The sequence below is a fragment of the Punica granatum genome, chromosome 5 (assembly GCF_007655135.1).
Source record: "Punica granatum isolate Tunisia-2019 chromosome 5, ASM765513v2, whole genome shotgun sequence".
Lineage (NCBI taxonomy): Eukaryota > Viridiplantae > Streptophyta > Magnoliopsida > Myrtales > Lythraceae > Punica > Punica granatum.
Genome location: NC_045131.1, coordinates 15,022,903 through 15,038,226, shown reverse-complemented (window position 1 = coordinate 15,038,226; position 15,324 = coordinate 15,022,903). Strand labels below are relative to the sequence as shown.

Here is a 15,324-nt window from a genome sequence, read left to right as displayed (position 1 = left end):
AGAGTTAGAGTAACCTATACGAACTCACTCTGGCCTTCTCTCTTAATAGTCAGTAAAGGGTACAAGCCTTAATTATCACAGATTCCTAGTGCTAAATCTGCATAGAGAATCACAATTTTGTGCTGCATTGCACATGATGAACCAGTCTCAATTTTATTATCAAACGACCTATGTTTGGAATTGACATGGAGAGCCTGAGGCAGTAGTCGATCTTGGAGTTGCATTTTTTCACTGAAATTCAAAGGCATAACAATTAGCCAGACATTAGAGCGGAAAGAAATTGCAATGCAGGCTATAAGACAGTACAAGATCCTAATTAACTAATTAATCGTCTTAACTCATTCAGGGGCGTCAAGATTTTCCTACATTTTCAACTTAGAAATCAATAGCTAATTTAGATGATACAACTTGATAATACTGTCATCATAGAAGATTTGCCCAGTTTGACGTCTCTGAAACCATGAAAGCTTCGGGGCCATTTGGATTCAGAGATAAAGTTATTTTGATTTTGATTTTGATTTTGATTGTGGAAAAAGACAAATGAGATGTGATTATAAATTTGACTTGGGAAACGTGTATTTTTGTTGTGTAGTGTATTGAGTTAAAGTTAAAGTTAAAATTTTTGAATTGGGAAATGTGTATTTTTGTTGTATAGTATGTTGAGTTAAAGTTAAAGTTAAAATCAATGCACTGTGGATCCAAATGGGGCCGAATTCATTTCTCTTTTGGACTTAATGGAACGAGAAAGAAAGAGACTGGGAGAAGGCCCCTGGTCTCAAGATCCATGACTAAATACAAAAGCGTGCTGTGGGCTCACATGAGGAGTCACATCGAAGACATTTAAGTGATGCAAAAGTGCTTTCACTAACTTTTATCTGAAGATAAAGAGAAAATCAGCTCAACATGTACGGGATTTACAACTTTCTCAAGATATTCAACCTACCTCAAAATCTCCAAGATACAGTAACTCATCACTAGAATCATCTTATAGCTTGATATCTAACATTTGGGAAATCTTCCACATAGTTAACAAGTTGTTATGGAAAGAGGAGAGAACCAAGAAGAATTTGTGCACATACATTGAGAAGTATTGACTTACCCTTTTCCTGGGCATAACTCGAAATATCCTATTGGAAGGCTTGGTCAAGCGGAATCTAAATGCTGTATACCCATTTAGAGGAATAGGCATAGTGCAGTGATATAAAGCGGTAACTCAGAATGAAAATTTTCCAGGTACCTCCCTCACCGAGTGGGACATTCGATACCCCTTTATTTGGAAATATATAACCCTGTGTACTTGTGCAGATTGTCCCTCTCATGAATCGACGAAATAGGACTTAACTGAACCTTAAATCTCTCGGATCCTAAGCAAGGTTTGTGTGCCACTACATTATGTCCACTTTCTTAATACAATCTTCTTTTAGATATTCTGTTTTCTATATGATTGAAACAATATATCTAACTGCAAAAGCACAAGCATCTATTCTTCAAGGTAATCTTGATCATCACCAACATTATTATCGTTCCATTTGCTGATGGAGATGTCGTGCTTATTGAAGATGCAAGCAGGCATGTTGGAAGGGGGCGGACGCATGCTTGTTTCCTCAGTGTCTCCATTCTTCACTATGAAAACAGTGTCCATACCCCAGCTGAGATGTCGGTCAAAGTGACAATGCCAAAACCAAACACCTGCACGCTCAAATCCTCCAATTAGACATGCAATACAAATGATATATACATGTTATTTTTAAATTATCCTGCACCCAACAAGATAGAAAATTTGTGCTTTCCAAATTCCTATTTATTACTTCTTCTTCCTTGGTGCAGTGGGATATAAAGGGACTCTGGTTATGATGAAACCAAAAGCACAAGCCACTATATATATTAGAGAAAGAAATCACTGTCATGCCTGGATTATCTGCGACGAATCTGATGGCTAGCCATCCATTCTTTGGGACTATAAAAGTGTTAGCCTTTGGGGGATCAACCAAATTATATGTCAAAGGATCCGTCTCATTGTTGAAATTTCCTTGGCCCATTCCAACCACATAGAAGCTGTAACCATGCATATGCATAGGGTGAACGCCAGACCCGCCTATGAGATCAGTTCCTTGAAACACTATCTCCACCGATTCATTGTAGTTCAAAACCTTGACCTTTGTCGCTTGATCTGTAACAGCAAATTCAGGACTAATGTCTTGCGCTGTAAAATTGTACATGATCAAAGGCCAATCTGGAAAGTTGGTCGTGTAATATCCACTTATATTCCTGCATAATGGAAAAGAAAACATTAGCAATAGAAGTGAGAAATCTTAGTTGATATTGGACCCTAATGCAAATTTATCCGCTTATAAAAATCAAGACACGCTGTTTGTTACTTGCTGTTTTACAGAAAAATCATTCGAGATTTTAAACATTTACACCCATATATGTTCTCTCAAGTGCAAAGACCCATACGTGTTCATTCTAAAAAGCCCCACTCATGGGGCCAACGCAACCTAATTGGTATTTTTGACAACATATATACGGTTTTAGCATAATGACATAGAATTAGTTTGATATATAGCCCAGTCAAATTTGATAGAATTCCGTAACGGAAAAAAAAAGGAAAAAGAAAAAGAATGGTATCACTTTAGGAGGAAAGAGAATTACCTGTAATAAGCCTGCAGTACGTCCACGGTCGGGTTGGCCCAACTAATGTTATTCATGCTTGACGCTAGGATGACATGATCTGTGGTGTCCTGGCAATTTGTGCGATTTTTGCAAAGATAGTTCATGGATATCACTATGAACATCTTCGTGGTTACATTTAATGGGACGCTTACGGGATAATCTTCATTGGCCAGGCTTCTAATCAAGCCAGTAAATCTCATGGCACGTTCCATATCCTTAGCCACAGGGAGGTGTTCGGGAAAAATTGGCGAGGATGAGAAGTTGTAGTCTCCTGTATATTCAATGATTGCCGAACCGATATCCATGTTTACGTAGGCAGACTCGGTCAAAAATTGTCTACTAGCCATGTAGTAGTGTCCAAGAGGCCTATTTGCAGTGAGCAGCACATCCATTGTTTGTCCTGGGCTTATCATGATATAGCTCGTCACTATAGGCTTTATGTATGCTGCATCCAACCCAACAATTGTGAGGTTGTGATCGGCTATTGCGAAGAAGTTCTGATCATCATTCACCGCATTGACTATCCGAAGAAGATATGTCTTTCCATAATCAACTGACCATCGATATGTTGTTTCTGCAATGTTAAAAACGTAATGTGTGCATTAATCGTTATCGTATTTTTATACGTCAAATTATAAGATTTTAAGAGTGCCCGTTATATATATATATATATAAGGGGATGAAGAGGGCTTTTGTGTACCTCTAGAGCAATTGGCAAAATCTCCAAGTTCGCCATTGATTAACCATCCTCCCGAGTGTGGTACGTCACTCCCATTCGCCATGGCATTGTTCACCTCTTTGTTCAAATTCCCCCTGTACCAGGAACCTACAATTTTTGTTTTTATGAAGTGAAAATAGAAAATGGGAGGAATATTGGACAGTTTAGAATTCCAAATGCTAAAGCCCAAATAAGTTTTCCATTCTCAAATTCAGAGAATTCTCGTTGAATGAAAAGGATTATGATTTGAGATATCTATATCCATAAGTAGAACATAAGAATTTTATGTAATTTAGAATTTTTAGAAGTTTGATTATGTCAATTAATTATCAAAAAATCGCATGTCATACTAACTTCTGATATAAAAATATATTATGAAATGGAATGAAACATGGAGCATATTAATTGATTAACATAAAAAGTAGATACGTAATAATGCCAGAAAAAATAAAATAAAGTTCATCTAAAAAGGTCAATGTTATTATTAGATTTACTTACCCAAAATATTATTATTAAGTTTTTAAATGTATAATATTATTTTATTATGCTTTTGTTATATTATTATGGTCAAACATAAAAACTTGTCCATCTGATGCTTGTGGCGAGCGTGAAGCTTTTCCTTACACAGGCGCGTGCTTTTGCCCCTTTTTTTTTGTGGTTTTCGCTTTTGTTTTTTTCTCGGTCATTAAGTTTTGAACAAATAGAATTTAATGGGGCGTTTAGTTTTAGAGTTAAAGTAATTTTGATTTTAATTATGAAAAAAGATAAATATTATGTAGTATGTTGAATTAAAATTAAAGTTAAAATTTTTTACTTAAAAAATATGTATTTTTATTGTGTAGTGGGTTGAGTTAAAATTAAAGTTAAAATTTTTGTGATTTTAACCTTGAAAATAAATTAGCCTTAAGTGACCCATTATGACAAAAATCACATGATGGTTTCGTCGCAGCATCATCTCTCTCTCAAACGCCTTCCCCCTTTTTCTCTCTTTTTTCTTTTCTTACTTTTTCTCCTACAAAAAACACAATTTCGGCTATAAGTTAAAATGATCATATTTAAATCATTATTTATTTATTTATTTATTTATTTATTTATTGTGAATTCTACAGTGGAACCCAACTTGTGTTATATGATGAAACATTAATTTCAGACATTAGATTCTACCAATTTTTTATCTTATTCGTCTATTATTTATATACTTTACCCTAGTATTTATAGTTCTTTATATTTTCATTTCACAATTTTCACATATAATATTATACCACTGTTTCTCGAATATTCCCACCACATGTACAAATCACATTCCACCACATCACCCATTATTGCCACATCACTGAACTGGACCATGAAAATCAAATTTTAAAGAAAACTGATCTAATATAAGCCGAGCACATTAGTGAGACGTCATCGACAAGTAAGCGGGTTTTAATTTATATACAATTCAATGACACGTCATCGAAACAAGAGCAACACTCTAATTTTATTGTACTTTACATGTGGCCCGATGAATTTGTGACGCCATTGAAAGTTCTATGGGCCAAAACGTTATATTTAATATTAAAAGGGCTAGAAAAAACTAGCAATTCCACCATGGAACATAATTTGATGTTTTATTGTAGAATTTTTCATTATCTTTCTCATATTTAAATCCTTATCTTTCTTTCATTTAATAATTATCATTTGTTACCTCTTTTTTTTCTTTTTCAACACTTTCCCTCTTTTTCTACAATTTTTTTTGTTCCACTTGGAATCCGAAAAGTCTAATAGGTACCGACTAATTTATCAAATCTAAGTTCAAACTAGGTCTACTTACAAAGAGGTAAAGCTTCCCCATTATGAATTTTTTTCATTCTCAATACTCAAATAAGATATGCTCCTTTAAGAGGAAGAAATGTCGAACTACTTAAATCAATCTATGTCTTATTAAATATTAATTCTATTCACAACAAGAACACATGCCAATTATTTCCTCACAACCATTATCACAACGAATTACCATAATTTTCATCTCATTATCTAAAATTTTAAACAATAGAATATTTGCTCACTCAAAAAATATAATAACCAGAGTCACTCGATGATAATGTAATTTTATTATATCATTAAATTATGTTCCTTTGGAGAAGCACGAAGCGAATGGATGCTTATCCTTACTCTCGCTCGTGTTGCATTTAAATTTTTTTTTCTTTTAGTCTGATTTGATTATATGAACAGATTATTATCAATATTTTGGATGAATAAATCTTTTTTTTTGCAATTTTTTTTCCGTAGGTCTACAGTGAGATTCGATGTATAATGGCCTTAGATATGTGTACCTAATTAAAAAATATTTTTATTTGAAACAGGTATAAATTTGCTAAATATTATTAGATAAACTTCATATTCGTCTCTTTTAAATTATTTGGTCTTCATTGAGATCCATTTTATTTCATGAATTCGTACAAACAATTACATATAATCTATCAATAAATAATTTGACCCGCAGGAGCACGGGATGATGCTTAGTCTTTCCTTATTGCTCATCTTCCTATGTTTTCGCGGCAAATTCCGGCCATCTCCAAGTGTACAAACAAATAATACATTTTTCTAGTGAACTCTACCGTTCCATTTTTCCTTCTTTTTTTTTTTTAATTTACACTGCACAATACAGTTTGACGACCTATTTTTCACAACAGCATAAATTGAACTACTATTACTATAGGAGTTTTAACAACATATATCATATAATTTTAAGTTTTTCTCATATCTATCTCATGGTCAAAAAATTACGTAAAAAAAGTCCAACATTTGTATTGTGTTCCAAATCTATCATGCCATTTTACACCTTAATCCAAATCTATCTCACCATTATTATTTTTGCAAAAAAATCGACGGAAAAACTAATGTGGCCGGTTAAGGGGGGTAATGGTGTCATGTCCTTTGTGAAATAACCAACAAAATGACGACACATGTACGTACTACTGGGCCACTCGTTATTTAAAAACACCCAAAAAAATTTCATACTTTTAAATTGGCCCAAAATCTCTCCCTTTTTCCTTCTTCCTCCCTCTTCTTCTTCTTCTCGGACACGAACAGGATGAAGAGGGGGCCCACCTGGTCTTTTACTTGTTGTTATTACCTTATTCCCTTTTAAGATGTCCTCAGTGTTCATGAGAAGAGTTGATTAATCTATTTAAAGATAAATACAAATATAAAACTAATTATTACTAATACATATTAAAGTAGAGTGGCAATCATTCATTCAAATTTGAACTTTCAGGTCATTATCTAATATATAGTGTATATTTAATTAAAAGAAATTTAACAAAATTAAACATAAAACTATGTCCACCGGTAGAATAATGGGTATTGATCGTGTTATTATTGATTGGTTTAAAATGTAACGGAAGTATATTAATACTCCTATTTAAAACAAGTTTTACACCACCACGAAATAGATAATTAAATCTTGTTCATCTGTGAATAAAAGATTATACATCAATATCATGCTACATAATGACACTAGACATTTACGTTAGTAGTTTAGCACCATTCTTTCATAATATACGAGAGATGAAATGCAATGTCCTACACAACATTATAAAAATTAAAATTTTAAAATATTATTCAGAATTTAGGTATTAATGTTTTATACCTTAGAGAGAAATAAAATAAAAAAAATGGACACGCAGAGAAGTGTAGGCCATATAAATATTTTGAATTGATCCTAGAGACTTTTGGGACGAAATGTAAGTAAACTTATTACAATTAAAATAGAGAAAATTACACCATATGAAGACGTTTAGCGTTTCTCTCAACACTAATCCATGCTTTAAAAAATACTTAACATTAATGCCTCGTCCGCTTATGGAAAATCTGACATGGCCTGTTTATGGGGCCTAATACGTTATATAAGGAAAATTATAACATATAGCATAATGTTTAATATTTGTCTCAAATCTAGCACATTCTTTAAAAGTAATAATCTAACAATGACGTTTCGTCATCGTTCCTATTCTACCCACAATCTCGGCCAAGTTCTGCGGGGAATGGGCTAAAATTGGATCAAAATGGAATGTTTGGCATTCTTAAATTATTATTTTAAAGGATGCTAGATTGAAGACAATCGTTAACGGTTGTGTTATATGGTAGAATTCAAACAAAAACAAAATGTTACCAATTCTCAGATAATGTTTAAAGGTCCAACTAGATTTTTGACATACGTCAAACGTTGGGTTACACGGTATAATTTACCCATTAATTTAACTTTAGAAAGAATTAATAGAAATGACAGGAAATCAATCAATCCTTAGAAAATGTAATTATTTTATTTGTTGAACTCTATTATCATCTTCCCTTGAAAGCATATATTTGTAGATGATATAAACATAAAAATTTCGTCTGTTGAAATTTTAGATAGAGCAGGAGTGCTATTAAAAATGGTATCTCTTTAAACTACTCTAACACATGATCCAATCTGAAAGGAATTATTCTATCCAACCAAAGTTAAAAAACTCGAAAGATGGACGATATGAAATTTACTTTAAGAGAATCAAAAAAGAGATTTTTTTTTTTCTGTGAACTGAAGGCCCAAAGGCCCTTAAGAGAGAATTATTCATTTCTATTAGTTTATTGAACCTATAATTTTAAGTTAATATTTTACTATTTTCTTTTAAACAAGACTGCCCATAGTTTTTAAAGTAAACTAGACTATCTGATTAGATTAAGAGCTGATGTTCTCGTATATCAACTGTCCGTAAAAAGAGGAATTGTTATTGAATCACATATGGATTGACTTTATTAGTAGTGATAAGTACACCAGTGAGATTCACACATTTTATAGTAGTGATAAGTACCAAGACATTTGATAATTTTTCTCTTTATCGCCTAAAGTTGAGGGGGCCGGGGGGGGGGGGGGGGAAGTCACAAGTTATCGTTTTATTTGGCACTTAATCCTTTTATTTATGTTATAGATTTGTAGGATATTATTTTAGGATTTTGTTTTCTACTTGAAAGTCCGATTAGCATTAGAATTTTGTTTCTATATGTAAATCTGTGTAGACTTTTTATGGTTGTGGGTGGACCTTGATGGACACATTTCAATTGAGTGTGAAGTGTGAATGTTAATATAAGTCTACAATGCTGCGTGATGTCGAGAAATTCCTTCACTGATATTAATTAATTAATTAATTAATTATATTGAAGAGTATAATGTTGATTTTCATGTTGCTGAAATCAGCGTTAATTAACTTTCACATACCTAGCACGATAACCTCTTCTCCGTCGGGCTTCGGGAATGGAAATGTGGTTCCCTCTTTGGGCGCGATGACAATCGCGCCATTAACAGTCGCTCGTGTCCAGTCACTGTGGGCATGCCACCAAAGGGTCCCTTCCTCTTGAGAGAAAATGACTTCGTATGTGAAGTACGATCCTGGCAGGATTGGACATTGTGTAATGAACACCGGTCCATCTGACCATGGATTGCCAGGTTGCCTTACCCCATGCCTATAGAATCACGAGAAACTTTTTAAAATTGTTATCCGAGAATGATGCTGCAAGCACAATATTTTTCCTGACCTAGCTATGATTCATATATTGACCTTATTCGAGAAGAAAATCTCCTCATATACTTTTGTGTTTGGATAACTCATACTTTCCAGTTTCTACACTTTACCTGTCTTGTGCCTTTCTAAATTTACAATCTTAGATTTTGTATCGATTATTTAATAGGTGTCCATTTGAGCATATCGTGAATTTTCTTCTTACGGGTTTTTTTTCTCGTCCTTCAAAATCTCAACGTTCCGCTGATCAATGAGTGCTTCCCTTGACCATCGCTGATTGTTCTGTTTCCCATTGCAACGGGGATGGTTTGAACTTTTGCAATGGGAAACGGAGGAATCACTTCCTCGTCTGTCGGACTTCTCAGATAGATCTAAAGTGGAATATAGTTAGCATTATTAATTTTCTTTTGTAAGTTTCCTGTGTAGCAGACTGAGGGGAGGGTATTTAATTGCTTTCTGAGTTGTGGAGGTTGGGAAAGAGAAGAAATTCGTTGATGGCCCCATTATTCGGGTTAACCGGAGAAACTGAACCGGAATTTAAAAAAAAAAAAGGGATGGCTTTTTTGGGTGCGCTCACCCATTGTTGGAAATATTTATGGGCGAAAATATAAAAATTTAAATTATGAATTGACATTTTATGAAGATACCATCACATGTACGGATGAGATCTTTAAACTGAAATCTAACGACGGGGATATCATTGACTGCCATAATTATTTTTTTTCAATCAAACACCATAGAATCACCTTTTCTTTTCTTTTTTTCTCTTTTTCTGAATTTAATATTCGAGAGTAACATATTATTTATGCCAAATAAAGAATAAGTATAATTTGAGATGAAGAAATTTTTCCAACTAGCTAGTAGTACCAAAATCTCGGAAAATTTATTTGGTTTAAGTAGAAATATTTAGTATTATATAAAAAATTTGCCATAAAAACATCCAAATCCATAATAACTACAAAAAATTTTCGTTAGGTGTACTTCGTTAGTAAGAGAAGAACTGAAATTTTCGGTATTTGGTATTTTAGCTTAGGGTGTTGTTAGTACTACCTATCTATATACAGATACTAACTTTAATAATTAGAGTACTAAATAGGCTTATTCATGCTCCTTTATTAATTATTAGAATATATATTTTATTAAATTCCCTTATAATAATAATAAATAAATAAAAGAATGACCCTAGTTGTTGTACTTTATTAGTAAGATGAATGTTGAAAACTTTACAATTTGACTCATCTTCGATCCAAAAATTTGAGCTACATGTTGTATTAACCATTTTTTATAGACCCGTAAACCAAGATTCTGACGTGGAACACTAACTATCATAAGATCTTGCTTGAGTGTGTGGTTGCCATCAACAATGTCTCCTCGGCTTCAATGTCTTTTTTTTTTTTTTGCTTTTTCTTATTTATACATATTTTAATTTTTTAAAAGGAATTATTCAAGGAAGAAAGAACCCTCTAAACTATTTTCAAGCAAATTCGTTCCCTCAATTATACTGTGGGGAAAATGTTCCCCCTACCGCTGAAATTGTAACGAGCAATGCACGTGATACAAGAAAATAAAACAAAATGATTTGTTTTTTATGACATAGCAATAGTCATCAGAGAAAGATCTGGATTGGGGGTGGTGCTCGGCCATCACCCACCACCAGGGTGGGGCTGGTTAGGGGGTGTTGGGGGGCAGTTCTCTCTCTTCTCTCTTCCTAGCGCTCTGGAGTCTCGACGGGGGGCTCCTACGGGTCTGATGGTTGCTCACTTGCTTTCCTCTCTCTTCCTAGAACTCTCTAGTCTCGACCTGGGTCTCCGAGGGGTCTGATGGTTACCGCCACCACCTACCCTTAGATATTTCTCTTCTCTTTGTTGCACTCTCCCTCGTCTTCACTCTCTTCACATGGGGCTTCGGAGGGTGGGGAGTCGATGTCAGTCACCACCCAACTTCCCGAGGTCAGTGAGGACCACAGGGAATCCAACTTAAATTTTTTTTTCCCCGAAAACAGAAAACCCGTACAATCGGGCCCAAGAGATAATCATACTTGGAAAATGTCATTCTCTATATATTTTAATGTACATGCATGTGCATATATATATATATATATGTATGTATATATATCATATATAGGGATATTCTATAAGAGAGAAGCAACATTAAGAATATCATACGCACCAATGAATAGTGACGCCGTAATCTCCTTTATTAGTCACGTTTACGTACAGAGTGTCTCCTTTGTGCACTCGAATTACGGGTCCAGGAAAGAGGTCGTTCACTACTAAAATGCTCTCAGTAACGCAGAGTTTTGTCACGTTCATTTCTTTCAACTGCAAAGTAACAACAAAGGAAATTGAGCACATATGTATGCAATGTCCGTTGACGGTGGATTGAAAAAGCTCACTGCTGAATTGGAATTTAGGAGAGTGATTTGAGCAGTGTAATCGGGGAGTCCCATTCTAGCACATAAAGTATCATTAAAAACCTTTGCATAAATATATATTTACTAGTCAAGGCGCATACTTATAGATGAAGATAAAAATGTTATCGAGACAAGATATGTTTATTAGAATCCCCCATAAAGCAATTTTCGGGTCGACCCGAATAATGAACACTCCTAATTTAGGGAAACAAAAGCTTACCGTGAAATCATAGTAGTGAACATCCGCTCGGACCCGGAGAAATTGGCCAAGAAGGAGAAAGGAAGCTAAAATTGTTAGCCAAGAGATGCATCGTCCTTCCATCTTAGGCTCAAACTATTTCTTGGATGGAAGCTCTCAAATATTCCTTCGCTTGCAGTCTCTTCTTCTACTCTTCATCTACATGTGCATAGAGCCACCCATATATATGCACACATATATGTAATTTATTGCATTATATTATTGTTATATGTCGCTATTGCTATCCTCCAGTCAAACGCTCTTGTCAATCACATTTGATCAAGATATTCTGATGGATAAAATTATTGTTCATCACCCTTGATCAAGAAGATTAAGTAGCATAAAATTATCGTTCCTTTTGCTTCGATCTTTTCTCCATCATTAATTATTTATCAGTTGATCTTTGCCGTTTTGACTAATGGATAGAGTTAGTAGCCTTCCCTTTTTTCAATTAATCTAATTGAAGACCAAGGAAGATGTCTAATTCTAAAGGAATATTATATTGCAAAGATATTACATTTGATTATTCTATTACACCTGAGTAATTTCCTGGGTGAATATAATGCTTAGATCAAATTCACCCAAAAGCTGCATTGTAGCAGGGAAGTTAGAGAAGCAACATGAAAGAAAGAAATGCTTATTTATTCAATTAAAGAATAAGGAGCCATATGCCATTTAGTTTAAAATGACATAAGATGTTGCATTTTTTTGGTACGCCAAGCAAATATTATATGTATATATATATTTATAAGTGATCATATCATTAAAGACCAAAAATGTAATCAAATCTTCCTACCGGAAAAAAAAAAATCAAATGTACTTATATCCAAGGGAGAAACTCAAATGAACAAACAACAGCAAACCCAGTATATACTCTTAACAAAATTGAACCAAATGGACAGCAGGAATCTTTTAAGGTGCAGATTTGGAAACCAAAGCTCTGAACTTAGTCAGGAACAGATCAAAGCAGCAACTCTATCAGAATCTTGGGCATTTCCACGGAAGATACTTTCTTCCCTTCATATTCAGTCTATTTACCGGTACAACTTAGCATGAGAATGTCGATGCTTAGAGCTAAGCCCATGGGCCTCCCTTATTACTGAAAAAAAAAAAATGTTGATGCCTAGAGACTTCCCTTTCCATCAGAGAACTTTGTTGAACTCTTGCTCCCAGTTTCCACAATTTGCTGCGAAATGCTGCTTCACAAGGAGAAAATTATAGATCTACTTAAAATTCACAACCGAAGAAAACATGATCACAAGATTCCACTTCTAAGGATCAGAATGCACATAAATTAGATTAAAGCTACACAATACAACTTCTTGAATAATACCACTCAGAATGCCTGAGTAACTCTTTTACTCATAGAATCATTTTCAATAAGCAGAAATCGTAATAAATTTTGCAGGAAATAATTTCGCCAAAGTATACGTAGGCTAAGTAGCATAAGCTGTTTTGTTGTATATTTAAAAATTAAAGCTCTAGGGACCAAATGTTGAAAGTTTACAACCCCACCCCCCCCCACCCCCCCCCCCCCCCCCCCCCCCCCCCCCCCCAAAAAAAAAAAAAACAAGGCAATGGGAAACTAAAATATGTGAAAATCAATCGACAAACAAAAGAGCATGACTAATGGGTAAAAATTAGATCCCAACCACAACAATGTACAATAACCCATAGTAAGAAATAAGAGAATCTGCAGTGCAAAACATAATTTTTGCTACTCACCAAGAATTCCATTCGAGGAATAGCAACCCAGAAGTCAAAATGGTACCACAAAGTCTATTCATGGTTCGTATATTGTTTGAGTTATCTTTTATAGTTTTCTACTAGCTAGACAAAGACGTCAACCACATGAAGAAAAATGAAATGATTAGATACTGGTACTCAAGCTAATCCAAAAGCTTTGCAAAACTTAAAGAAAAATGAAAAAAATTAGAATCTAGACCACTAAGTGTAATTTCTAAGGAAAAAGAATAGTAAAAACAATGAAACAAGGTCCTACCAAGAGCGTATTCAGTCGTAAGGACCATGCAACTACATGATGGACGAGAATGAAAACACCCTAAAGAGCTAGCTGATATGTAGCCTCGAAATCCCAGATAGTGGTCTTAATACACAAAAAACAATTTGCACAAATGCCACTATGAAACTCATTTCCACTATATAAATTTGCTAGGATTCACGTTAGCAATGCAATCGATTGTCCATATGTGGTCGTGGTAAAGAAGTCTAGGAAAGCAAGAGATTTAAGAGATCAAAATCAGTAAATTGCAAGCCAACAAAAATTAGTAATTACATATCCGTGCCTAGTTGATGACCAAGTAAATAATAAATAAACGAATAAAATGATGATAACGTGATAATATTGCAGGATAAGAAAGAGTGTAATAGAAAAAAACTCCCTACGAATTATATATTCATAAAATAAACATGTATGTGACGTGTTGACACTATCAATAGATTGACTGTATTTCTTTGAAATTGTAGCAACCTCCACGACAATATCCATCCATCTATAGTAATAATCCCCCGTTAAATTAGTGCAGGAATAATATTTGAGGATGAATTGAAGACAATGTGCTTGATGAAAAGTCAAACAAAAAATGTATTTTTGTTTATATTTTTACCCATAGAGCGGGTATAGCTAAGAAACAACTAATGATATTAACTCATTTCATGAAGAACTATGCTTTAAAAAAAAAACTCATAAAACGAAAAGGCATCACCGATATTCATCATAAATCATAGTTCCCATTTGTCATAGGCGCATCCGCTAGGAGAGGCATGAAACCTAATAATGAGCCAACCTACGAGAAACACAGAAAGCCAACCTATTTATATGAACTTTTAAACAAAGAAAGTATCAAGTTTCCTGGAACTCGTTAGTGAAAATCATTAGTAATGTTGTTGGTTCGAGTTATAAGAACTCGACTAGCTATCATTCTATTTTACATGAACGAACAAAGGCCGATTATTAAAAAAAAAAAAAAAGCAATCAACATGAGTTTTGCGATGTGCAGTAAAAGGGTAAAAATGAAACGAATACATATGGAATGGAGGAGGCAATATGTCGAACACCTTATGGCCGTAAAGAGAAGGGCTGGCTAGAAATGCTCATAAAGTACAGGGGCAATGGAAAGTGGAGAAGAGAAGGACAAGTCATCGAATTAGATTGAGGTGCAAACAGAGAAATGTGGGGCATCAACAGAAATCATTGTCAGGACTAGTCAGTCATGAACTGAACTGTTCGTGTGATTGGCGGGAGCGATTGCCTCACATGGGCAGTCGGAAAGGTACGTATAAAGAGCGCGTGGGATGAAGAAGGTGCAAACAAAGGGAAGAGGCACGGGAAAGAGAATGTTAGTCGAGACGGTTATAGAAGTGAGAATGAAGGGTGGAGCACTGGGAATTGCGTGAATTTTAAGAACAGAAGTCTCGGAGAGAAGAATTACTGGTAAGAGTTATGAACTTATGATCATTGGCAAGGAAAGGAAACAGCGAAACGTGGGGTATAATTTGGCTATTAAAAGTAGAGTAAATTATAGCAGCGCAGATTAGTTCAAATAATTCGACATTTGAGTAATGGGATGCCAGTGTATTCCGTGAGCTAGGAGGAAAACACTGTTACTGGGATGTCTGCGACTGTGGTGACTGTGATGTTTGCTACAGAAAGAAGCGAAAGGAACCTCCTTGTTCAGAGGAGGCCCAGAAGAAAGCAGATCCCAAGCCAAATCCAGGTGCA

At 34.6% G+C, this 15,324-nt stretch overlaps 1 protein-coding gene and 1 long non-coding RNA gene across 2 annotated transcripts; both read right to left on the bottom strand.

Moving 5' to 3' along the window:
* Positions 1–1,213: 1,213 nt before the first annotated feature.
* On the bottom strand, positions 1,214–11,752 carry LOC116209508 (putative laccase-9). Its single transcript, XM_031543163.1, has 7 exons — positions 11,565–11,752; positions 11,101–11,252; positions 8,631–8,875; positions 3,374–3,499; positions 2,653–3,247; positions 1,910–2,268; positions 1,214–1,689 (listed from the first exon to the last, which is right to left on the bottom strand). Exons 1-7 carry the CDS (start codon positions 11,664–11,666, stop codon positions 1,481–1,483), a joined length of 1,788 nt encoding a protein of 595 aa, XP_031399023.1. The 5' UTR covers positions 11,667–11,752; the 3' UTR covers positions 1,214–1,480.
* A 2,274-nt stretch (positions 11,753–14,026) lies between these two features.
* LOC116209510 lies at positions 14,027–15,076 on the bottom strand. The gene is made up of 2 exons (XR_004157266.1): positions 14,661–15,076; positions 14,027–14,389 (listed from the first exon to the last, which is right to left on the bottom strand). It is a non-coding gene; the product is annotated as an uncharacterized LOC116209510 (long non-coding RNA).
* Positions 15,077–15,324: the final 248 nt, after the last annotated feature.

Bases quoted from the DNA above. Each gene is read 5' to 3' on its own strand.
- LOC116209508 (XM_031543163.1), bottom strand. From the start codon at position 11,666: ATGGAAGGACGATGCATCTCTTGGCTAACAATTTTAGCTTCCTTTCTC. The intron at 8,876-11,100 runs GTGCGTATGATA...GTGATTCTATAG, and splicing joins TACGGCGTCACTATTCATTG to GCATGGGGTAAGGCAACCTG. The intron at 2,269-2,652 runs GTAATTCTCTTT...TCCATTATGCAG, and splicing joins GTACTGCAGGCTTATTACAG to GAATATAAGTGGATATTACA.